The 27,124-nt window shown below is 45.2% G+C and overlaps 1 protein-coding gene across 2 annotated transcripts in view; it reads right to left on the reverse strand.

Moving 5' to 3' along the window:
• Nucleotides 1-275: 275 nt before the first annotated feature.
• VASH2 (vasohibin 2) overlaps nt 276-27,124 on the reverse strand; it is a 129,940-nt gene continuing 103,091 nt past the window's right edge. For both annotated transcript variants that reach the window (XM_069233911.1, XM_069233910.1), the window contains exons 7-8: nt 20,607-20,719; nt 276-3,783 (exon numbers count right to left, since the gene is read on the reverse strand). In XM_069233911.1, coding sequence (XP_069090012.1) covers nt 3,711-3,783; nt 20,607-20,719 — 186 coding nt within the window. In that variant the 3' untranslated portion in view covers nt 276-3,710. The remainder of the gene's footprint in view (nt 3,784-20,606; nt 20,720-27,124) is intronic.

Below are 27,124 nucleotides of genomic sequence, written 5' to 3' on the forward strand. Positions count from 1 at the left end.
TCACCATTGCTGAACAATATTAAATTCATGGGCTGCTTAGCAGACTTGAAAACCTTACCAGTCAAACAGGCCATGCAGCAAAGTACAAAAACTTTGAGGATTTATAGTGTGCCATGACTGGTTAAGTCTAAACTGTTTACTACCTGTCGACGAGGCTCACTTCATGATAGAAGTCAATACTCACTAGATAATTTGTTTCACCGATGTTGATAACATAACTTATTAAAAAACTATTATATAAAATCATTGGGAATGAACACACAAATTTTTCTTTTGAAAGAAAACTTTATTAAAATATTCATGCTCCATAAAAACATACAATGATATCAAAGGCAAAAACACCAATTGCATGCATCATCACTATACGAATTATTTACAAGGTTGGTTTTGGATTATAAAAATATTCACTTAATCACAGTTTTTCAGGAATAAAAATACACTAAGGAGAATAGGTTAGCGAGTAACAAACAGAATTGATTGTACGTCATCACAAACAAATGTACAAAAGTGTTTGTTACACAAGCTGGTACAGCTTATAAAAGCTTGGGCGAGCTTGTACAGCTTGGGTGCAAGTCGCACAGACGCAGATAAAGCTACAGGGTTGCTCTGGGTACCAAATGGTGTAATAACCACTAAGCGCCAAGAAAACAACTTTTAACAGTTGAAGACGTATGTACAACAGTCAGGAGCAGGTCTGTGAAAGTGTACGGATTGCACATATTTTTGTTACAAAATAACGTTGGCTTGCTCATATCTGAAAACATCACAATTCACGAAAACGAAAAAAGCGGTTCCAGTTTGTGGAGGTGAATTTTAATTAGTGTGATTAATTTTGGATCATTGGATTCGAAGATGGTACTTCAACTAGGAATACTTCAAGCTAAAAGCACAGAATACGGTAGTCTATACATACTTGGACATGTGCTGTGGAACCTATGAGGCAAGACTGTCCAGGAGAGTCAAATCCATGCCAGGTTTTCAAGATATTCCAGTACAATAAATGTACATTTATTAGAGCTACATTAACTTATTTACATAATTGGTGGTTATCATGAAAATCTGGAATATATTTAGACCTCTGTCGGACACTGCTGGAATAAGAGCTCCTCTAAAAGTAATGTTTATTTCAGAACAATCCTTTTCAATAATCGGAGAAATGCAGTTTCGCATTTTCCGCACTTTAACCAGGCCCACTCCTGGAGGCAGGGTTTGAAGCGAACAGCCAGAGCCACATAAACGCATAAGGCAACTACAAAAGATAAAATTTGTTTACAAGTGGTCTTCGCTTTAGGCACACCATTAAGTTAAGAACTGACCACAATACAGCTTGAAAAATGTTATGACACACTTAAGACTGGTTGTAACACATTTTCTGTAACAAGAACTTATTTAAAAGATTTATTGCGCAGATTTTGTTCCAAGCAAATAGGACATTTTCTGCATTAGGTAAAATATCTCTAAGGCAAGAGGAGAGATTGATTCCAAAATGTACCTCGTCTAGAAAACAAATAATGATCCAGGTCCTTTATTCAGTGTTTGCAGCTGGCAAAATGGGACAACAATACACAGAGCAAAAAATGCCCCCTTTGTGTCTGTTGCAATATTTTTCTAAAGTAAATCCTTACTTCCATTTAGTGGTTATAGGAGCAGAGACTTTAACCACTTCCAACGTCGAAAGTTCCTAATGCAGACAAAGCCCAAAAAAACATACAAGAAAGAAGCGCATTTTGTAATAATGCTAGCTCCAGAGCACAGCAGTGTGAGAACTCCATGCATTATGAATTATACTAAAGCGCAGCCAGAGACCTCACTCTGCTTTAAGAAAGTTCAGAGTTCATGTATACACAGGATGGTCTAAAATTAAGAAACACCATCTTCCAGTGAACTAACAGGTTATTCTCTCCATTTTCAAAACCAATTTTGGGAGTTCTTTGATATAGTGTTAAGCCAGTCGTGACACTGGCTCATGCGTAACCCAGGTAGCTAAGTGACTCTAGACACAAGAGGCGCCTTATGCCAGAATTAGGCGCTGTATAACATCACTTTCAGAAGCGGTGCCATCTTTAAAAAGAGGCTCTAAAAAATCATTGAACACCGCACCGGTGTCTAAGCGTCCTGTAATAAGTATCCCCTGAAGATGCTGTGGAGAGAGGGGAGTTTGATATTACTATTATTTTAGTCACCTGGAGTTCAACACTTGCTCAACATCTACCTACAACGCTCCCCCGACCACAGTTTGTCACTATCCATTTAGCAAGTGACAACCCTACAGCATGCCGATCTTAGAGTATACAAGAGGCAGAGCAAACTCTCAAGTAATAGGTAGGGAATTGATCCACCGATAAGAAATGGTCTCAGACCCCCCCCTTCTACCATTCCTCGGGCAAGACCAGCCGCGTAATATGTCTGTAATTTAAAAAGGTCAGAGTTAGAAAATAAATGAGTTATCCTAAAGAAAATCCCATGGTCAACCACACATAAGGATGGCTACTGTGCTTTCTGTTCTGTGACCCGTGTGCCTCCCTTGTTTTGTCACATAGTCCTGTCTGTGGGTATGAAGCCAGGCCTTTAAGTTACGTGAATTGAAGGCGGTTTTCCCAATAGGATTTCTGCTGAACTTGTAATAGGCTACCAATCCACTGGATACATGCAGTCGACTTTGTGGCCATAGGAAACAAGCGGGGGCTCTGCATTTGTCATAGCTTTGTCTTGCTGGAGGTTGTCAGAAGATCTAATCTATTCCAGCAGGCCGAGAATCTGATTTGTAAACTTAGGTCTTCAGAGGTACTAAACACACTTCTTAATTTCATACTCCGTATTTTCAGCACTTACGTCAAAGTCCACTGTATTTAGACATGTATATGCGAGAGATGTCAAACTGAACGAGACACAGGATAAGCCCCCTTTGAAACAATCCATTAATCCAGTAAACAAAGATGTTCAAAATACAAATTGACTGTAGATAACAAAAACAGAGTTTCGTGCATTACAACACATTTTACAAGTCTGCAGACATAGTTAAGAAAAAAACAATTATATTTCATTAAAAAACAATTTTCAAACAAGAAAAGATTGAGGTTTTGAGACCAAGCACGTCTGGTCTCTTACGAGACCTGGTGCTTTTGCATAATACGTTTGACTGCTCAGGGAGCCCTTAAAGCATTAGTAGGTTTGCACCATTTGCAAGAATACCTTTCTGTAGTAAGTGCTTCAGACATGCGTTTTAAGAAAAGCTTAGACAACGACCAAATGGTCTTATGTTAAAAATACTGACAGTTTTGCATATCTGTTGATCAAATCTGAGGTATTGGTGACTATTCCTAAAACTCCCATCCAATTCTAAACGCCTGTTTTTTTTTATTGCTTTTTTTACATTTCTTTTTAAAATGATAACCATCTTAACAGTAATGCAACGTCAGAGGTTCCATTGCCATCTGCCAACACTGAAAATCCCATTTAGAAGCAGACTGGCAACGCACTAGTTACTTCTTGGTTTCTAAGAAATGGATTCCCCACTGGTCAGTTCTTGTTGTCTCAGTATTCACTGGTTCAGTAAAACAAATCTTGCAGTATAAAAAGTTACAAATTATAAAATCAACAAACGCTTAATAAATAATGATAGTTCTGGTTTTTAAAAAATGGATTGCAGGTAAAGTGCAAAGAGAAGCACCACGGAAGCCCGGTCCACCCCGCCGCAGCGCCTGGCTTTATTAAATACGAATCTGATAGCCCACATCGTTTAAGGTGCTCAGCCCGGCGGGCTTCCTGTCCAGTGCGGCGGGCCTGCAAACCAAGAGAAAGCACAAAGTGAGGGTTTCAGATTTTGCAGCAACATGACCGACATTTCAATTGGAAGCACTTATTCGAAGTTAGTAAATGTAGATGTTCCATCACTCATTATTAGTTTAGGTGTGAGGTGTAGTGGAGCACCCAAGAAAGGGGTCGTGTGCATATTATATTCTTAGTGCAGATGCAGCATATCAAGCATGATGAAGTACACAGCACAGGTGATAGGGGTAGGTGTATGTATTGAGGGGAGGCGGGGGCCAGGGGGTGTTACTTGGGACAGCTGCAATTTTCCATTATACATTATCCGTACATAACTACACACATTTTCTTTGTTCACACAATTTGCAATGTCAAGTGCAGGGGGATAAACAATTTTACTCAGAATAAAAGTTGTTTCATGGTCTGACTTGACAATGCAGCGATCACCAGACAATCATGTGAGCGCACACCATTTACGTGTTGGGAGCCAGCAGAACATGTTTTGATTGAGCAGATCTGTGCTCAATCACAAATACATATCCATTCCCAATCTATTTACTGGTAATGCTCGTCACTGCTCTACAACATTCCTTTAAAGCCAGATCTGTTGGCATTGGCAATGCTTGCTGGTCAAGTGCCAACGTCTGTTTTCAAGCACAGCAATATGTTTTCAGCAGTATTCCTTCTACCACTCACCTACAAGCATTTACAGCTCCAAAAGAAAAACTGTAATCTAAGTGGTGCTTCGAGATGCAAACCAGTTCACAAAGTGTTCTTACTCTACACATTACTCCGTGTACTCCAGTTTCACCTTAAGGTTTTTTGGGACCACTGACAAGATACATTTGGACGCCCTGTTTGCAAGAACCTCACATTTTATTACACATTTTCTGCAAAGTTTAAGCCCTCATGATACCAGACAATACTGAATTCAAGTTAAACGTTTAGAAATTGGACCAGCGTTAAAGAGTGTGATATTGCCTCACTTGGGGCCCCAAAAAACCTTAGTACTAAATTAGGTGCCAGAGACTGTTAAAAAAAAAAAAAAAAAAAAAGAAAGATTTAAACAAGCATTTACAATGCAACAGGTCTCGCGTTTGCTCATGTTAGAGCTGATCGCGTTGTAAACTCCTAATCCGACTTTTCACCTATCGGGCAAAAGTGCATTTATGTACATAACCCGAAAAAGTGAAATTGACTATGTAAAGTGCTCGACTTCTGCCAAGCGAGATCGCGCTCGTAAATTAGAGAAAAAGAAGTCCACGAGCCCGATGGAAAACAGCGAGCCTCGCATGTTTTCTGTACTTGGTCGCTGCGCTCGAGGAGGGCTAGCCACCGGAAAAGGCATGACTTATGCGTGCCTTCGACTAATGAAAGCAAGCAGATTTTATTAGGCAAGCCCACGAACCAATAAAAAAACACTGACGTGAAGTTGACAGGGCTCCGAGCCCTTTTCGAAATACAAAAGCGCCTCGCTGCGATACGCATGCGCAAGCGCATGCAACGCAGGCTCGACCCTAAAAAGGGAGGCATGATACAGAGGGAGAACACTTTAGCCGTGGGGGTAAACGGGAAACCCTGCAAGGTGGGGCCCTTGGCAGTTGCTTACGTTGTCCATGTCTTAAAACACTGGATGTACCCACTTCCAAATAAACTAACATTTTCCACAGTTTTTCAATGTCAATCTCCAAAAAACTCTCAATAAATATAAGGGATTGGGAGATTAATTACTTCCATGAACAATAGTTCCACTCCAGGCTCAAAGAACGTGCACGCACTCTAAGGGTTCTGGACCAAATTAGTCAACCATGGTGCTGAAGTAAACGTTTCCATAGCCCCGTCGATCACAATTTCTACAAAGACGTTTATTTTATCATGAAGTTATTATCAGTGTCGAATAATAATACTAATATGAAGACAATTCTTATAAGTTCTATGAATTGGTTGGTAACCCACGTGACCTAGACATTTTCTGCCTAATTTCATCGAAGTGATTTAGGCAACCAGTGCACCAAAAGTGGTGTGTATAGGCCAGTTTTGTTGGGTTTTTTGCGGGAAAAATCCACCCGATGCTATTGGAGCGCTTTGCATGCGCATCAGTTACATTACACAATACGCGTTCGTTTTCGCAGGCACTCGGAGATTAAGTGATTTGCCAGATTCACATGATGCTGAGTCGACGTCAAGATTCCAACCTGGTTCCCCAGCCACAAAGTCGAACTCTAGAGGTTGGGCCACATCCTCTCTCCTCCAAGCCGGTTTTAGTCCTTTACATTCAGTGAAGCAGAGACGGAGTAACCTTAAGCAACAGGCCCGGTTCTAGCTGGCAGGCCAGGCCCACCCAAACATGACCTTTGGCCCTCCCAGCTATAGCAAAAGAGGCCACAGAGAAAGCACCTGTTAAGTGCTTCCTCCATATGGGCAAATGTGATTTTTTTCGCTATTGTTTACTTTAATTATGTCAGGTGTCAGCGAGAAATCTCTAGAATACATTTTATAATGCATTGTTTTAATAATACATTTTATACTCGTGTACTGACAGGGAGAAAAATACCACCTTTAGATGAGTTTCCCTATTTTTGTACTGTCGGACAAAACTCTTGGCATGTCTGTGAAAAATAAAACAGCCGGTGGCGGCCTTAGCTCATGTCTGAGGCAAGCTGCAGTGGGGAGGTGTGTGTTGGGCAAAAGGAGACAGGGGTTTAGCAGCCAAAGATGCAGCAGGTGCAGTGGCACCAGAGCCCAGGTTGTACTCTACCAAACGCACCCTTGGCCCATCCAGATATCAATTCCTGGAACCGGGCCTGCTAAGCAACCAACACAAAAAGGAGAGATGGGCTGCAGTCCGCTTCCAGCGACCACCGCTGCTTGAACTGACGCCCAGGGGCGTAACAAAGGCCCCCGCGAAGGGTGGAGGGGGCGAGCTCCAGGGGGCCCTCTCAGCACAGCACCTGGCCTCAGTGTTCTTTACAGGGGAGCCCCTTCCGGTTTCGTTATTCCACTGGTGACGCCGTGTACAGATGAGGATATCACCTCTGACAATGTATGAGACAAGTGAAGCACAAACAAGCTCTTCCGTCCACCCCAACGCCCACGGCTTGCCCCTGGATCCTGGGCTGAAATCGCTCAGGAAAGGGTTGGAGAACGCAGACCACATGCCGCGTTCATTCTCTTCCACCTCGAGAAAAACTGCATCTCCATCCCCCAACGCGCGGTTTTGCGATTGAGATGCTTCTAGTCCATGATTCTGGAAGCACTATGGGTGAAATGGAACACGGAGTGCATTTATATAAACGCAGAGTTAGCGCTGAATTTCAACTTTTTTGCATCTTACGCCGCAAATAAATACATTTAAAGGCTTAATATAGTCTCTTTTGGTCTACGCCGTTATGCGTATTCCAGCCACTAGATGTCACTGCACAACTAGTATGTGCTAAAATGAAATTTCGCGTACAGCCCGTTACCAAACTGGTTTCCCTCTACCTCTAATCCGCACTATATTCTTTGGCACTTTCCAATAATATAGTCAATCTTCAGTCTTTTTTATCGAAAAATCGACACTGTAAAAAGCACGAAAAGGCAAAGCAGATCTGGCCTCGTTAAAGGGATGCATTATTTCCATTTCTATTGCAAGCGTATGCCACAGAATTAAACAAAGATTTGCAATGCAATGGGTCTCGCGTTTGCTCGAGTTAGAGCTATTAGCGTAAATCCCTAACTGGACTTTTCTTGCCATATAAATTGAAAATGATAAGTAAAACGGTTGACATATAACGAGCCAATTCAAAGCGCCGCGGCTGCCACAGCGCAAAGGAGAGACTTAAAAGGAAAAAGAAGTTCGCTCGCAGTCAAACGTAGCGGCAAATGTGCAATTATCCATTTAAGAGGGTGGATGGCAAAGGCGGTTACAAAACTGCCCCAAAGAGCGTCAAATGTAAAGCATTTAGCAATGATAAAGGATTTTTGAAAGGCAAGCCCACAAGAGTGAAAGTGATGTGCGTGGGGTGGGTGTGATTAAAAGCCCACAGAGATCACAATACGTCAGAGCGCTTGCACACTCGACCTAAAAAAAAAAAAGAAACATTAAAAAAAAATTTAAACGGGGGGTGGGGATAAAACAGGTTACGCTTAAATATGGTGTCTGCAAAATTTAATAAAAATGTAATTCAAAAACAATATATATAAAAATATCAATTTATTTTAATAGATTAGTACAGGTGTTTCATAGCAGGCCGGTATACACGTATAGACCCGTAAGGTTTTGACAAGAGAGCTTTAGCTATCTACTGAGATCTCTGGTCATCACACACCGTACAGCATACAGACACATACAAAACCCCTTTGGACAGCCTTCAAAATCCATTAGGTTTGGTAATAGCTCACTGCCCACATGTGAACTGCTTAAAAAGTGTACACATGCACAGGGGCATTAATTTGTTGCTTTCTATTATTTATTTATTTTCAGCTGGCCGAGCCCCCATGCCTTTTGAGTTCTAGATTACACTCCCTCCACCCCCGACGCACTCATAGCGTTCTCCCATCACCCATAAATTAGGATTGTCATTAAATGCCAGTTAACAAAATTACATTAAAAGGGTACTATTGGCGCTGAATAGCTTACCAGACGTCCTACTGTACACATAAAGACAAGAATAAAAAATGGATAAAGGAAAAAGAAAAAAAAAAAAAAAAAAAGCTACTGGCAACATAACCTTGGCCCGCCAACCATATCACTGAAGTGCACCTCTTTTTAGGCGGATGTGCATATGTGATCAGGAAAGCATGCAGCCACTCAAAGTGCAAGGGAGCCAATAGCTGAAGGGGGCCGATACATTGCCCTGTGCTGCAGACAGTGTGCTTCAGCAAAAAAAGAATAACCGCTGAACCAACTAATGGATAAAGAGGGCTGTCCCAAAGCCTTTACATCATTCATGGGCTGCTGGATGCTCACCAATCCACATTTCACTCCGCTCAAAGGATGGAATCTGCACTACTACAGGTTACAGACTATACAAATCATTTACTTTTTCTATTAAATATAATATATTTTTACTAATGTAGATTCATTGTCCAAAAAAGAGATTCTGAAGGAGGGTCAACAGATGTTTTCTATCGTCTTCTGGACTATATGCAATCTGAATCTCTATGCTGCAGCATTACAATTAGAAAAGATATGATACACACCAAGTGGCTATGGAAATGGTTCGCACTTCCTATGTGTATACAAAGTAACGAGCCCAAAGTTCATGGATTTGTAGGTAGTCCTGATGGGGGTGCCAAAATGGTGTTACACCCAACCACTTCGGGTGTGGTCTTGTCAAGTGGAGATCAGTCAACAAATATTAGTAAATGTTCAAAATACCACGGCACACCCCATTCACAGCGGTGCACAACGCAGGAGGCAAACTTTCGAGCCCGACTTATCATGGTTGTGTATATTACTTGATTTTTGGGATATATATTACTTTTGGCCAACCCCAATACACGTTCGCTGGGCTATATACTGTTATTGGACTCTGCAGCACATTAGATATCTCGGGAGACATACATACCTTGCCTTGAGAAAGTCATTTTGACGAAGCACGTGTCGGCTGTTATATCATGGGATTAGCTGTTCTTTGCACAATCTCCTGAAACTTGGAGGAATAAAAAAAAGTTCCAGCACATTGAAGTTGAACTGTCTGACTCAGGATTTCTGAATGGACTACAAGAATGAATGGGGTATGCCGTGGTATTTTGAACATTTACAATTAGAAAAGTAACCCAAGCAGAGACCCAGAAAATGGAGTCTTACTCACGTCCTGGTGGTGCACACACTGCATGGCTGCATTCTTCCCTCTAGGGACACAGTGTTACTCCATCACAACTGTGTGGTGCTCAGTCATTTGGCATTTCGTAGAGGAAAAGGTCTGAGAACGGAGTTCTTCAAGCATGGGTAGCAGTCAGACAATCTGTGCTCTGGAGTGTGTCACCAGGAAGACGCAATGTGCTCAGAATGATACTGGTATCAGACAGATCTTGGGCTCATGCAATTGTATGAAGGGAGGCCTCACGACGAGGAAAGGGGCAGCGCGGAAAACACACATGGCAGACGGCAATGTTCTGAGAAGTGCATGGGACAGAAGAGATCTCGGGCTGACCACACTTGGTCCATGATGAGACCCTCTGGTTTTTGGAATCTCTCTGGTCACTCTTTCTGGCCCTGGAGGCACCGTCTTTGTCTGGCTGCAGTGGCGCAACGAAATTTTAGCTCCCCATACCACCCCCCCCCCCCCCCCTCCAAGGTACCGGGAGGATGCGCCCCCCCTGTGAGAAGGTAGCCTCTTTCTAGCCTTGTTACCCCCACTTTTGGCCTGTTTTTGAGTGTATGTCAGGGTGTTTGTCACTGTTTTCACTGTCTCACTGGGATCCTGATAGCCAGGCCTCAGTGCTCATAGTGAAAACACTATGTTTTCAGTATGGTTGTTATGTGTCACTGGGATCCTGCTGGTCAGGACCCCAGTGCTCATAGGTTTGTGGCCTATATGTATGTGTCACTGGGACCCTGTCACACAGGGCCCCAGTGCTCATAGGTGTGCATGTATATGTTCCCTGTGTGGTGCCTGTCTCACTGAGGCTCTGCTAACCAGAACCTCAGTGGTTATGCTCTCTCATTACTTTTAAATTGTCACTAACAGGCTAGTGACCAATTTTACCAATTCACATTGGCTTACTGGAACACCCTTATAATTCCCTAGTATATGGTACTAAGGTACCCAGGGTATTGGGGTTCCAGGAGATCCCTATGGGCTGCAGCATTTCTTTTGCCACCCATAGGGAGCTCTGACAATTCTTACACAGGCCTGCCACTGCAGCCTGAGTGAAATAACGTCCACGTTATTTCACAGCCATTTTACACTGCACTTAAGTAACTTATAAGTCACCTATATGTCTAACCTTTACCTGGTAAAGGTTAGGTGCAAAGTTACTTAGTGTGAGGGCACCCTGGCACTAGCCAAGGTGCCCCCACATTGTTCAGAGCCAATTCCCTGAACTTTGTGAGTGCGGGGACACCATTACACGCATGCACTACATATAGGTCACTACCTATATGTAGCTACACAATGGTAACTCCGAATATGGCCATGTAACATGTCTATGATCATGGAATTGCCCCCTCTATGCCATCCTGGCATAGTTGGCACAATCCCATGATCCCAGTGGTCTGTAGCACAGACCCTGGTACTGCCAAACTGCCCTTCCTGGGGTTTCACTGCAGCTGCTGCTGCTGCTGCCAACCCCTCAGACAGGCATCTGCCCTCCTGGGGTCCAGCCAGGCCTGGCCCAGGATGGCAGAACAAAGAACTTCCTCTGAGAGAGGGTGCAACACCCTCTCCCTTTGGAAAATGGTGTGAAGGCAGGGGAGGAGTAGCCTCCCCCAGCCTCTGGAAATGCTTTGTTGGGCACAGATGTGCCCAATTCTGCATAAGCCAGTCTACACCGGTTCAGGGGACCCCTTAGCCCTGCTCTGGCGCGAAACTGGACAAAGGAAAGGGGAGTGACCACTCCCCTGACCTGCACCTCCCCTGGGAGGTGTCCAGAGCTCCTCCAGTGTGCTCCTGACCTCTGCCATCTTGGAAACAGAGGTGCTGCTGGCACACTGGACTGCTCTGAGTGGCCAGTGCCACCAGGTGACGTCAGAGACTCCTGCTGATAGGCTCCTTCAGGTGTTAGTAGCCTTTCCTCTCTCCTAGGTAGCCAAACCCTCTTTTCTGGCTATTTAGGGTCTCTGTCTCTGGGGAAACTTTAGATAACGAATGCATGAGCTCAGCCGAGTTCCTCTGCATCTCCCTCTTCACCTTCTGATAAGGAATCGACCGCTGACCGCGCTGGAAGCCTGCAAACCTGCAACATAGTAGCAAAGACGACTACTGCAACTCTGTAACGCTGATCCTGCCGCCTTCTCAACGGTTTTCCTGCTTGTGCATGCTGTGGGGGTAGTCTGCCTCCTCTCTGCACCAGAAGCTCCGAAGAAATCTCCCGTGGGTCGACGGAATCTTCCCCCTGCAACCGCAGGCACCAAAAAGCTGCATTACCGGTCCCTTGGGTCTCCTCTCAGCACGACGAGCGAGGTCCCTCGAATCCAGCGACGCTGTCCAAGTGACCCCCACAGTCCAGTGACTCTTCAGCCCAAGTTTGGTGGAGGTAAGTCCTTGTCTCACCTCGCTGGGCTGCATTGCTGGGAACCGCGACTTTGCAGCTACTCCGGCCCCTGTGCACTTCCGGCGGAAATCCTTCGTGCACAGCCAAGCCTGGGTCCACGGCACTCTAACCTGCATTGCACGACTTTCTAAGTTGGTCTCCGGCGACGTGGGACTCCTTTGTGCAACTTCGGCGAGCACCGTTTCACGCATCCTCGTAGTGCCTGTTTCTGGCACTTCTCCGGGTGCTACCTGCTTCAGTGAGGGCTCTTTGTCTTGCTCGACGTCCCCTCTCTCTTCAGGTCCAATTTGCGACCTCCTGGTCCCTCCTGGGCCCCGGCAGCGTCCAAAAACGCCAAACGCACGATTTGCGTCTAGCAAGGCTTGTTGGCGTCCTTCCGGCGGGAAAACACTTCTGCACGACTCTCCAAGGCGAGAGGGATCCGTCCACCAAAGGGGAAGTCTCTAGCCCTTTTCGTTCCTGCAGAAGCCTCAGCTTCTTCTGCCCAGTCGAAGCTTCTTTGCACCCGCAGCTGGCATTTCCTGGGCATCTGCCCATCTCCGACTTGCTTGTGACTTTTGGACTTGGTCCCCTTGTTCCACAGGTACCCTAGATTGGAAATCCACAGTTGTTGCATTGCTGGTTTGTGTCTTTCCTGCATTATTCCTCTAACACGACTATTTTGTCCTTAGGGGAACTTTAGTGCACTTTGCACTCACTTTTCAGGGTCTTGGGGAGGGTTATTTTCCTAACTCTCACTATTTTCTAATAGTCCCAGCGACCCTCTACAAGGTCAAATAGGTTTGGGGTCCATTCGTGGTTCGCATTCCACTTTTGGAGTATATGGTTTGTGTTGCCCCTATCCCTATGTTTCCCCATTGCATCCTATTGTTACTATACATTGTTTGCACTGTTTTCTAAGACTATACTGCATATTTTTGCTATTGTGTATATATATCTTGTGTATATGTCCTATCCCCTCACTGAGGGTACACTCTAAGATACTTTGGCATATTGTCATAAAAATAAAGTACCTTTATTTTTAGTATAACTGTGTATTGTGTTTTCTTATGATATTGTGCATGTGACACTAAGTGGTACTGTAGTAGCTTCACACGTCTCCTAGTTCAGCCTAAGCTGCTCTGCTAAGCTACCATTATCTATCAGCCTAAGCTGCTAGACACCCTATACACTAATAAGGGATAACTGGGCCTGGTGCAAGGTGCAAGTACCCCTTGGTACTCACTACAAGCCAGTGCAGCCTCCTACACCCCCCGACCCAGTCAGGAGCCTGCTGCCCGTGCAGTATGTTGAGGGGGCCCTTAGAACTCAGGCCCCCACCCCTGCACCCCAGGGGCCTTTGTAACGCTACTGTCTGGCTGGGAAGTGGATACAGCCCGCCATCTAAGCAGAACACTCAAAGCTCCTCACGAGCGCGACTCAGGCTCTTGGAGGAATGGGGTAAGTTCTCTACAGGACAGTCCATTTGCAGTATATAAAGCTTTTCCTCAGTCCTGGAGTACATGTCCTCCTTTACGTCTAGCATCAGCCTTTCTCTCCACAGGTGTACATAGCTTTTCCAAGTCAAATAGGGAATTCTGAGTAAGCTAAAGGGGCAGCCTGGTCTCAGGAAGAGGAATACTCAGGAACTTTCCTGTTCCATTCAAGTTTGCGTGATTTTTAACCGGAACATGTACAGTAGGTTTTACAAAAGGTGTATGTAGGGCAGGAAACAGGCTGCGCAGGGAAAAAAAAAAAAAAAAAAAAAGAAAAGACAGCAGCTATGATTACTAGTGAACACCATGGGGACTGCTTACAGATGTGCAAGAGGCCAACAGCTGTATCTCACCTGACGTAACCAAGCACCCCCCAACTCTTACACCAGAAGGACTCAAGAGGATCCAATCCTGATAGGCAGACTTGCACAAGAAAAGCAAACAGGCAGCCTTTCAAACAGAGCAAAACCATTGCCTTATCCCTGAACCAATGGAATACTAAATGTTCATTCCTCAGTCTCCAAAAAGTGAAGACAGACTCCTCACAACTTCGCTCATTTCAAAGGGTTTTAAAGTGAAGAGGTCTTACCAAAGTCCAGTTATCCCCAGTCAGTGTAGGGTCTCTGGTCTCCATTTTCCAACTTCTACTCTGAAAATCACCACGTTTAGACCTTTTGTGTGCGAGGGGCATGAAGTGGCAATCATACCAAGATGGTAGAGTGCAATTCTCCCACTTGGGTCCAGACTGCCTGAGACGAGTCTTCCTGCAATCTGACCTACGGACTACGTATAAATCTTATGCATTACATTTGTAAAATAACAGATACGCGTTATCAACTGACTAGTACTTGCAATATCGTCCACTGAAGCATGAATGGATAAGACAGCTCCACGACAGTGAATAATTTTCACAGACTTCTTGTCTTGAGGGGGGACAGATGCAAGATTTACGTGCTGAACCTAAAAAGTGGCTCTGTATGTAATTTGACATCCATGGTAATGCTGAGGAAAGTCTTGCCGTCTCGTAAAGGGGAAGTGGATCTCCAGTACAGTCTTCACTGGGAACTGCCTCAAAGAGGGACTGCAGTTCGAGAGGGGATGGGAGGCCTCTGAATTACCCCTGATATTATTAAGCTGTCAACATATGGTCCAAGCTTCCCGAAGGGTTTCACTCAACTCTACAGTACCGGCCGTGGGTGGTACCAGAAGTGTCCAGCAGTTTAATGAACTTTAGCCTCGGTCTCAAGCCTAGCAGCACCTCGTGTGGAAAGTGTACAAGGCTCATATTAAAAACGTTAATTTTTAATAAAGGTGATTCCTTCCTTAGAATCCTAGTAGGCAAATTTAATTTAAATCCACATACCAGAATTCCGTGTTTACTTTCACATACAGATACTACTAACGTAGATCCAACTACTACTGCACAAGTCATCATAGACAACACAATAAAGACAGAGAACCCCATTTCTGAAAAAACACATTCACAGCCAGGGTAACCATCAAATTAACACAAACAGTACATAAAACAATTCCTGGTCTGGCAACATTTCTGAAAGCGCACTTTGCTTGTCCCACAGTACTGGGACAGTTATGTCGAAGCCTAACCAGACAGACATCACACAGCCCAACAGAAATGCTTCACTTAAAGCGCAGTCAGTAACCCTTGAACTTTGGTCTTCTACTGCTCCCAGCCCGGGCCAGTTTCAAAGTATCCGAGCTGGAATTCAAGGTCTCGCTGGACACTATCCATGTGGACCAACAGCTCTATATATTAGATGCCCCATTAAGAGCAGTGAAAATACAATTTGTTGCAGACAGGAGCACCCTTCAGGAATCAGACAAGTAGCACCTTATGCAAATTAGACTAATAAATATTTATAGCACTTACTAATAAGCTGTTGTGATTGTCAAGAGGGTGCCATTTAAACACTAGAATACAAAAGGCTGAGTGGAAACGTACAGTATTTTAGGTGTGTGTCTTGCAGGTCACACGCAGCTTTTTGGTGCAGGTGCATACGTCACTGATCATGATTCAAACATGCTGAACACACTGATGTCTGAAACAAAGGCATTAACCGACTGAGCCATACCACATCAAATCCAGCTATGTTACCTGCATGCAGCAGGCACATTATCCCTCTGAGCTACTTTGTGTTCAGTCACACCTGTGACCAGCAAATGTAAGCAGGTGTCTTTTGCAAGCACATTAACCACCAGAGTTATTTCCCCAGCCCCGCCTTTATACCCTGAAACTCGCTGGACACAGACCCACAGCTGCAAGTGTCTTAAAGCCGCAAGTCGTGAGGCAACACATGAAGTAAACTAACAGCTTTACTAACATCTGCCGTCGATTCCAATTTCTTTGGAACATTAAAAAAAAAAAAATGATGTACAAGTTGTAATCGACTGTTCTACCCTCGGGGCTCCAGTCCCTTTCTATCGTTACCCCATGGGCCTCCTAAATTATGTTTCTGGAGTATTCTTTTTCAGTACTTAACACGCCCTTCATCCCAAATAAACCATGCCGAGCCGTTTTACCTGCAGGTTTGCACGCTAATAAAAACACACTTTCATAACTTACGGATGCCTTGTTAGACGGGGGCACAGCTTCCCTGCTGCACGAGAAAACTGCGGTAAGCCACAGCAATTCATATACCGACTGCTGTGGTTTAAAAAAAAAAAAAAAAAAAAAAAACACACCGCCATGAATAAATACTACGCCACAATGTTTACTATTATCGGGTTCCGGGTGGGTTTTATTTACCCATAAATCCTTGGGGAAATGAACAGTTTGGAGGAGTGGGCGCGCGCAGAGCAGACGCCGGGGCTTCGCAGACAGCTGGGGGCGCAGCTGGGGGGGGGGGGGAAATGAGAGCCCAGCACAGGTGGCGCGCGCTTCCGATGCCAGCTCAGCGACAACCCCCCTTCCACAGCCACCGAGCGCGGGGGGCCGGGCTCCCCCCATCCCCGGGCAGACCGGGCTGCGGAGGGGCCGTGACTGGCAGCACGGAGCGCGGCCGCCGCGCGGACACCCGGCGAGCCCGGGAATCACGGCGCGCGCACGGGCACCGTGCATGGGTTTTCTGGTGGGGAGGAGCACGCGCTCAAAATAATACCCGCCGCAAGCCTCCTCGGCTGATGTATTTAGCACACTACATACAGAAGGTTCAGGCAAGACCTTATTTTTAGTGCCGGACCAATCTTGCAAAATTAGAAATGTATGCATCAGTGCTCGAATAGCGGGGGATGCAGCCGGATCCGGGAGATGTACTGGGCAGGATCAGTGATCCGGCCAGAATCAGTTTAATGTACCAACGCAATTTGCATTCTCCGGGACGCATTGAACGGCGCCACGCGGTTCGTGCTCTCCTCTGTACTGGGGTTGGGGACGGGGCAGGGGACACTGCCCTGCTCATTTCCAACTGGTGACAACAAAATTGCATCACTTAAAGGTCCTTCAGACCCCTTCGTTCTGGTCTCATCCTAGCTGGGAGCTAGCTCGAGTCTAAAACTGAGTTTGTGCAAGTGTTTTTCCTTCTACAGATGTATCGGAATTTACGAGTGATCACACCAATTTCATTGATATAATACTTGGTAATAAGCATAACTACACACAAACTATGCCTAGATTAAATAATGAAAGAAAAAACCATCGAGGTTCTTACATTTAGGCTTTGCAGTTTGCATTCAGCTCCTTGATCCTGGTTAATTACTCACGAAGCTCTTCAAGCTGTATTGGGGTACTTAGTAGGGTAACATTTTAGAATGTTGCAGTTCTGCCTTGAGCGAAGGCAATGTTTCCTAAGAAAATCACTACCTATAATGAAAATATACCTTTAGCATTGTCCCGTAGAAAAAACGCAATGGGCCACAACATGATAATATTTTTTTCAGGCTTCGCCTTCAGCTCCGTTTACAAAACTTCTGCCAATTTTTAAGTCTCCGATTGGTCCATTTAGGTACAGAAAAGGGAGGATATTTTCTCGGCCAGCATCTTATTTAGCTGAACACGTCCTTTCTAGGAAAATAGTCGAGTTTCGTGATGAGGGTCCTAGGAAATACTTGATTGTTGCTGCTAGTAGGATCCTTGGACTCTCTATCCAGCAGCTGCACGCCCGCTAGAGTCAATCAATCAATCACTATTTGTAAAGTGCGGCTACTCACCCCTGAGGGTCTCAAGGCGCCAGGGAAATGTCAATTTGCAGGCCTTTCCTTGTGAACTGCAGAAAGAATCCAGACCAGGGTTCTGTCTGCAAAGCACAGCTACTCTGCTGCGACTGACGCTTAGTGAGCCTTGTCAAATTACAGTAAACAGATGAGAGCTCTGGGGTCTACTGCCCCGCCAGAAAGACACAAATGTAACTCACAAAACTTGTTTGCCCAGTAGCTGGTTAATTTCTGTGGTCAGGACTCTGGTGATGGTTGTCCTGATGTGGTCTGATGGAGTTGGGGGCGAAATCAGTATCGTGCAAGGAAGAGGAGGGCTGCTAGCAGAGTAGCCATGGCAACAAAGTAGGCAAAGGGAACTTTCATGATATTGTTGTAAGGACCCTTGTATTTCTACAAGGTTGCTGGATTAGGGCAGCAACACCTCTGATTGCAGGTGACTAAGCCATTCCTACACCAGTTGGCATCTGTCGGCCCAACCCTTCCGGCTTTCTAGCAGCACCTCACCGAAACACTAATAGTAAAGGTGATTTCTGGCAGCCTAGCGCATGGACTGAGATTCTCCCGGGGAAAATCATGGTGGAACAAGTCTTACCCATTTCTCTCATTAGAAAGGAGTCCCTTACACACAAAGGCAAAAAGGAAAGAAGATGCAGAACAGTTTTCAGTACATTTATTTAAAAGACTGCAATCTACGATAAAATACATGAGCTGCAATTATTAGGATAGTGACAAGAGACAAAATTAGGACTGTGAGAACATTGGGATAAACATGAACACACAAATTTCTCCCTAAAGCATATCATACCCTAACCAGAGCAAGGCATGATAAATTTAATCTGCCCAAGCCATGACCATGAGATGCACTCCAACCTCTGTTACCGTAGAATAAAGTCGGAATACAATATCCAAAGTATGCTGTGTAGAGACACAATGGTTGAGGTCTTCTCCAAAGTGACATGCAGTATGAATGGAATATCGTGTATGGAACCCCCTATAATGACCTTGTTCTCACAGTGTGTTTTCATAAGGCACAGGATGACCGCACGGACAATAACATGACTTGGGTATGTACCTAAGCATTAGGTTGTGTGCGCAAATTTGGATCAGCAATATAACAAAATGCCCGACGTGTTCACATTCTGTTCTTATCTAACATGAAACCTAGGGACATGATGGCAATCAAATATGTACATTAATGATAATGAAGCTTTTACGGAATGGCAACAGATTATAAATTAAAACATTTCTTATGAAAGGCAAGAACTGCAACTACATCTAAAATGAATAATAAAACAGAGCATGTTTATCTCGATAAAAGAGCACATGCCTCCAAGCCAAAGCTAGGCTAAACTCCTATACCCAAGCAACTAAAATGGATCCACAACAATTATCACCATGCTTTTAGCCCTCACCTGCCTCCTGTATGCAGCGAGTCAGTTTTATTTACACAGACTAGGTTAGCCAAGCCACAACCAACATTTCAAGGACATCAACATTGCTGTACATGCTATCTGGTTAAAGACTGGATGCAGAATCATCGAAAAACTGCCTTAGGTAGGGCGACATCCGTTGGTAGCCACGTCTCTGCTCTTTAAGTCACATAGAAGAATCAGGTAGCTATGAAGGGATCACTGGAATGGAGCAAAAGGCAACAAAAAAAAAAAAAAACTGGCTCAAGAAGGTCTTGCGAGACAAGAAAGGACTGGAATACAGGAACAGATGGAGTAAGGACTGGCATGAACAGTTGAAGAGACTCCAGGCTGTGTTGCAACGCAAAACTTAAACTGTTCTGCAGCCATATGTACCTGAAAAGAGGAGACTTGAGCAGCAGGAACAGGTGTAATAGACATGTTGGATAGGGAAAGCTTCAAAATAAATGCTCATGATGCCATCTTGTATTGGTTACACGGGAGAAATTCAAAACTTGGCCTGGAAAAATATTGTAAGCTATTAACACCCTCTGGACAGCATGTGAACCTTTCAGAAAGATGCCTGCAGAGGCGTGGTAAGCAGCAGTGAAGAGATGCGATGCTGGTACCACAGAGGGCTCCTTCTCAGTTTGCCTTTAGTTTGACTCAACTACACCAACAAAACACCACTGCTAAGCCTTAAGGATTTTTATTTCAAGATAAGCATATTTAAGTAATTATTGGGGATGAAATCCATCTTCACAATTTAAGTTCACCTTATCCCCTTGTACAGTACCACCTCCATCAATTTCCTTATTCACTTGTAACTTTGAGCACTCTCGCAGCAGGCGTGATGCCTTGGTGGCCCAGCAGAGATGGCGTGGCATCACCCAAGCACAGGAGGCAGGGTGTCCCCTCCATTACACACTTAATAAAGGTAAACAAATGTTCAGAGTGATCTGCAGCAAGAAAAGTATGACAACTGTCTGGCTTACATCCAGGACAAATACGTTAAAGTCCAAACAAAAAGCACTGCCCACCACACAGCTAGCAATAAAGTTTGCAAAATTACAATATATTTTGTGGGAGAAAGTGGAAGGCTCTGAACACTCCAAAACCATTCGAACTTCAATACCCAAAATTTACCTAGGTTACTTCTGAACAATTTCTCATGAAGTAAGAGGATACGCATGCCTGCGGAAATCAATCTCAGCATAGTGTCACTTCAAAATAATTATATTATACAAAATATCAATCAAAAACAGATTATGAACAGATTTTCATATGCTTGGTTACGGCAAACACTGCCACTGTTTGCACAAATATGCTGAAACCACCTGATGCCTTAAATTTGAAATTAGGACTCCATGCAGTGAGCACAGCTTTCCAAGCCATGATTTTTCCCTTTCATGATCACTGTTAAGCGGTGTCAGAGCCAGTGGGTTCAATTTAACTACAAAAGGATTACACGGCAGACTAGCATCTTTCATTTACCACATTGATGCACAGAGGTGGAAACAAAACGTCCTTGTGGATTCACATCACTGTGCTGACGTACTCAAACTGCTGCATGAATACTTACGATTTGTCTCTTCTGCAAACCCGCCTTTGTGGACTCATTTGCCGTCTGCGAGGGGACAGCGATTTTCCTCTTCTCTCTTTGACTGGGGACTGGGTACTTGAGGACTTAAGTATCTGGAGAAATATTAACAAAACACACCTTAAAATACCACGCACCTTTAACAACTCACATTGTGTAGTTTATCCGAATACCCTCAACATACCCATCTAAAATGTATCATAATTCTCCCCAACCTCCACCCTCCCCCCCCACCCAAAGATTAAAGGGACCAACAGCCAGATACGTTGAAAAAAATAATAAAGGCCCTGGCATTGCCAATAGGCGTGGCTAATACATGAGTGATCTTCAGTTACTGATTGGTTTAGGCACTCACTAAGCACTCACCCTTGCACTAATGCATCCATTCATGCACCCACTGCCCTACTCTTTCACTCACCCAAATATGCAGCCACACAAACTTAACATATGTAAGATAAAAGTAGGAAAAAGACCGTATACTGCTGCCTAAACAGGACATATGCTTGTAGTAACAAAATTAAACAGCACCGGATGGTAGCAGGTGCGTCACAAGCCACTTCTAATAAGGATATGCGTGACCGGTTTTTATACAGGGACTTTAGAATTGTATGTATTATAATGTAATTAAGTTACAAATATGTACAAAATTAGAGGTTACAACAATAAAAACTCCCTCTTAAGAAGGCATAATGGGGATTATTCTAGTGCAAACCTGTTGGACTGGTTCAGCAATATCACAACCCTTGCCTACTACGATAATCTGTGCGAGTCACGTAACAAGCACAGCACACTAACAATGTACCCTTAAATGCTCTATCTTATGCTTTTTGACTGTAATTAGTCAGACCTACTGGCTTTGTCATTACTTTTCACAATAAGCATACCAAGCCTACGAAATAGATCTGACTTTCCCCAACAAACCATTAAGGCCATAGTCTTTATAAGTGGCTTGAAACCATAATCAACACAGGCTTACTGAAGTGTGCATCAGATTACTGACCATCCTGCATACATTTATAAAACTACAAATATGTACAAAATTGCAGTTGGTAAAACAATACACAGTCTATCAAAATGGGCTAACAAGGATTTTACAATGAAAATCTTCTTCCCAGGGCTTGTCCGGTGCAAGACCAAAACACTTTCCTACTACTGTAATCTGAGATTTCATGCACCATAGGCCTTTCTTGATCACTCGCTTGCCACCATAACCAAATGAGTCCTGCTATAGCGAGCTTAAGCTTCCCCACAAGCACACTCTTAATGGCAGAATGCAAGCTCTGCCAAATCTAATGCTGTACTCTGGGTAACCAAATTTATGCAAACCTACTCCTGTCAAAGGCAGTTCCAAGCGTCTTTCCATGGTTTGGAACAAAGTGAAAATCTCCATAATGCAAAGGGGTTTATAGAAAATGGTTTCTCAATAGCAAATCAGGATGTAAATGAAAATTCTCATCACTTGCTAATGCAAAAATTTTCAACAAACAAAATCCTATATGAAGAGATTTACTGAACTGGGGCACTTCTAGAAATGTCAAATGTGTGTGTTTATGGTATTTCTATAGCAAGAACAGAGCAAAAATGCTCCGATAAAGACTTCTAGTTGCAGATTCCTTACCTTAGAATGTCCCCCAGGCTCTCAAGCAGTACGTGTACGCACCATTAGGTGGGGTCGGTCACCTCCACTTCCAGCGCTGTGCGCGCCGGATACAACATTGCAGGACCTATATAGGCGCAACCCCGGTAGACTGACATCAGTTCTTTTCTTTCTGCACCAGCCAAGCGCAGATCTAAAGAAGATCTACCCCAGTCACTTTGACATTTTGTAAACGTTTTTTTGAGCGTTTTCACTCCTGGTGCGTCAAGATGTCGTCACGCAACACCGGGCTTAAGCTTTGCGGATCCTGTCATCAGAAGATGTCCATGACGGATCCACACCTCGTGGAGTTTGGAGCGTGACTTGAATCCGAAAGCTTTGAGGGAGGGGTCCCTAAAGCTACTTGCAGCCTGGCACTATGTTGGTCCTGATCTCGGTCGAGAGGAAGGTCCCAAGTACAGTCGCAGAGCCCCCATTCTATGTCGTCCCACTCCAAGTCCTTGGGACGATCTGATAAGTCTAGGCACAAGAAGAAGTAAAAGAAGAATAAATATTCTTAGACTTTAACCTGTTCGTTGGCAGATGCGACAAGGGAAAAGGAGCGTCATCGTTCCAGGCCTCTGTCCTCGGAGCCTGCATCTGGGTCGGCTCCACACCTCCCCGAGTTTCCAGGAGTAACCCCTGCACAACTCTGCAAGTTCTATGAGGCCATGCGCCTCATATGGGCAGTCCGACTCCACTGGAGTGCCTTCGGGTCCTGCAGAGTCAGCAGGGGCCTCTCGTGTTCTGCAACAGAAGCTTCAGCCTCTACTCTGGTGGGCACTTATGGATCCAAATTGGCATCTGTCGTACCACCTCGAGCTACGCGGACAACTGGTCCGATGTTGGCACTCTCAATGCCACCCGTGCCCACAGTCTGCGTCAAATCCCCTCACCCAGACAATAGTCATTGCAGACTCTGACATGGGAGCCAGTCGAGTGACACAGATTCTGACTTCAATAGGGGCGTATGTCAGATCCTGACCCTTATTACCTAGAGTTGGGCTATGGTGGGGATTGGGGGGCAAGGAGGAGGCGGAGGGGTGCTGGACCCTTTGGAATATGAGCTTGAAGATCCCATGGAGTGGCGGACGGACCTGGGTGAAGCTAGTGGTCTGGATACTTCCCCTGACGCTGGTATGCTTTCTCCCCCTATCATGGCTACGGAGGAGGGAGCATCCTACTCCATGGTGGTAAGGAGAAGTTCTGGGCGTTGTGCTGCCTTCAGTGGCAGTCGGGACTAACCTAACTGAGGTGCTTCAGGCTGGGGTGGCTTCTCCTAAATCCTTTTTTGCCCTTTAAAGAAGCCCTCAGTAATGTCTTGCTGGGGACTTGGTCCAAACCTAGCACAGGGGCTCCTGTGAACAGGACAATCGCCCACCACCAAAGACCAGCTCCAAATGATACAGTGTTCCTGATGCAACACCTGACCACTGAGAGCTTGGTTATCGAAACATTCACATCCCAGGCGCATTCCCTTCCGCACCCCCAGTTAGGGAATCCAAGAGGTTGGATCAGCTAGGGAAGATGATATTTTCTTCCTTCAGCCCAACATTGCAGTCAGGAAACACTGCATGCCTTTTGGGCCGTTACACCCATACCTTATGATACACAGTTGTGCAAGTGCTGCCATAGGTCCCCAGAGGAGGCCTGGGCCATTCTCGCCCACGCTGTTGCTGATGTTTGCTGGATATGACCGACTCACTAGGCAGATAAGTTGCGTCAACAATGGCCTTATGGCGCCACATTTGTTTGAGGACCGCTGGCTTTTTGGGGGGGGGGGGGGATTTCCAATCCACTCTTATGGACCTGCCCTTTGATGGCACCCATCTCTTCGGAGACAAAGCAGAATCGGCGCTCAAGCATTTTAAGGAGTCCTAGCATATGGCCATTTCCTTGAGCCTAGCAACTGGCCCTCGCCAACCTCAGTCTGCTTTTCGCCCTTTTTGTGGCTACAGAAGAGGCGCCTCCACCATGTCCGTTTCCCTCCAATCACAGGACCGTGCATGCTGTCCAGTCTGCGTGGCTGGCGACATGAGATCCAACGTCCTCGTGGATAAGGGAGCCAGCAGTTTACCCACTCCACAGCCACCCCCACATCTGCAGCCTCCAAACCTTCCTAGTCTGACACTTGCCCACCAGGGACCAGTCGGAGGCAGGATTCACCTGCCCCGCTAGCAGTCCATCATGTCATACAGGTGGGTTTTTCAAAGTCTGAAGGGGGCTACTCCATTCCCTTCAAGACTACTTCTCCATCCAGGCCACCATCCTACGATCAGATGATGGAGGATCACTTGGCACTTCTCTGCAAGGAGGTTACAGCTCTTCTGGCCGAGGGAGCCAAAGAGGGTCTCTGTGCCAAAAGCAGATTGTGGTGGTTATTCTGGCTATTTTCTGGTGCCCAAAAAAGACAAGAGTCTCAGCCCCATCCTAGTCCACTAGTCCCTTAGTCTCTTCCTCAGGAAGGAGAAGTTCAGATGCTCACTCTGGCTCAGGTTGCATCTGCCCTCGACCCTGGAGACAGGTGGCAGCGTTGGACTTGCAGGACACATTTCCTTAGTCCCGTCCTCCCTGCCCACAGATGTTACTTGCGATTTACGGTAGGCCACAAACATAATTAGTTTACGAGCAGTCAGGCTTATCTCAGAGGCAATGTGTAAGGTATTTGTGTATTCCCCCTCCTGCCCCCCCACCAAAAGGACTCCACACCAGTTTAAAAAAAAAAAAAAAAAAAAAAAGACAAACAGCCAATATTTATCTGAATAAAATGAGACCAAGATGACAAAAATCAAACACACACACAAGCAAAGATATCACTTTTAAAAAGTTGCAAAGAGTCTTAATCCAGAGGAATCAATGGTTGCCTCTTTAACACAGTACCTGGGCAGGGTTAAAAAAAAAAAAAGAAATATATATATATATATATATATATATATATATATATATATATATATATATATATATATATATATATATATATAATAATAATAAGCGGGGCGCAGAGGAGGTGAGGTGCTGCAAAACAAAGCAATACGTTGGTTTCTTACTGCACAGGGGAGGTGGTGCGTCAGGTCGTAACTGTAGGGGTGATGCATCAGTTCTCTCCTCACAGGAGAGATGTGTCGATTTCAGGTCACATAGCCTCGGTTCCTTGCTGCGGTGCGGGATTGATGCAAAAATGATGCCCAGGGACAATGTGTGGGAAAATCCAGATGCACAGTGATGATTTGATGATAGAGCTGCGGTGGAACATGCGCTGTGTCCGGCCTACAGGCGCTGCGTAGATTCTTGGATTTTCTTCCTCAGGACACCAGTTTCCACTTCCAAGGGCCTGGATTTGGCACCACTTGGCAAGTCAGGACTTACAGCAGAAGAGTCCAGGCACTGGCAGATGAAGTTGATGTCCCCGAGACTTCTTAACAGGATACAAGCTCAGTTCAAGCCCTTGGAGAAATTTGGAAAGCAGGATGTAGAAAGCAAAGTCCCGTCCTCTCACTCCCAGGACAGGAGCAGCAGGCCAGCACAACAAAGCAACAGGCAGAGTGGCAGTCCCTCCTACAACATCCAGCTCTCTTCCTGGCAGAATGTCCTCAGTCCAGAAGTGTTCTGAAGTTGTGGTCTAAGAGGCTCAATACTTATACTCATTTCGGCCTTTGATATAGACAAACTTCAAAGGAAAGTCTTTGTAGTGCACAAGACCCTGGCCTTTCCTGCCCTGGCCCCAGACACATTCCATGGGGTTGGAGACTGCTTTGTGTAAGGGCAGGCACAGAGCTATTCAGGTGCAAGTGTCAGCTCCTCCCTCCGCTCTAGTCCAGGAAGAGCTATCAGGATGTGCAGGGCACACCTCACCTCCTTTTGCGTGACTGTCTACAGTAAATTCACTAATACCCCAACGGTCATCCTGACCCAGACTTGTATTACACCACCAGGCAGAGGCACGGAATGGTTAAGCAAGAAAATGCCCACCCTCTAGAAGTGGCATTTTCAAACTTGCAATTTAAAAACCAACGCCACCAAAATATGTATTTTTAAATTGGGAGTTCAGAGACCCCAAACTCCCTATCTTTATTGGCTACCAATGGGAAATTACACTTAATATTTTTCAAGGCAATCCCCATGTTATCCTATGGGAGAGATCGGCCTTGCCGTAGTGAAATACTGCCAAATTTGTTTTTCACTATCAGGACATGTAGAACACACCAGTGCATGTCCTACCTTTTCAATGCACTGCACCCTGCTCATGGGGCTGTCTAAGGCCTACCTTAGGGGTGACTTACATGTAGTAAAAGGGAAGGTTTGGGTCTGGCAAGTGGGTACACTTGCCAGGTCGAACTGGCAGTTCTAAACAGCCCACACAGACACTTCAGTGGCAGGCCCGAGACATGTTTACAGGACTACTCATATGGGTGGCACAATCAGTGATGCAGGACCTCTTGATTTACAGGCCCTGGGCACCTCTAGTGCACTTTACTAGGGACCTACAAGCAAATCAAATATGGCAATTATGGATGAACCAATTACCAATCCAGTTTAGATGACAGAGAGCACTTGCACTTTAGCACTGGTCAGCAGTGGTAAAGTGCCCAGAGTCCTACAGCCAACAAAAACAGGTCAGAAAAGATAGGAGGAAGGCAGAAAGTTTGGGGATGACCCTGCAAAAAGGGCCAGGTCCAACACAGCCTCTTTCCTGCATTTCGGTGAGAACGACTCAGAGGCTGCTGGGCTTCATGACTTCCTGCATCCTGCTAGTGAGACATGCCAGACAGCATAGGCAGGCTCTGCGGTGGGACCTGAAGTTCCAGTGGGCGCAGTATCGTGGGAACCTCTTCGATATGGTCCAGATCTCGGAGGGAAGTGAGCA

The sequence above is a fragment of the Pleurodeles waltl genome, chromosome 5 (assembly GCF_031143425.1).
Source record: "Pleurodeles waltl isolate 20211129_DDA chromosome 5, aPleWal1.hap1.20221129, whole genome shotgun sequence".
NCBI lineage: Eukaryota > Metazoa > Chordata > Amphibia > Caudata > Salamandridae > Pleurodeles > Pleurodeles waltl.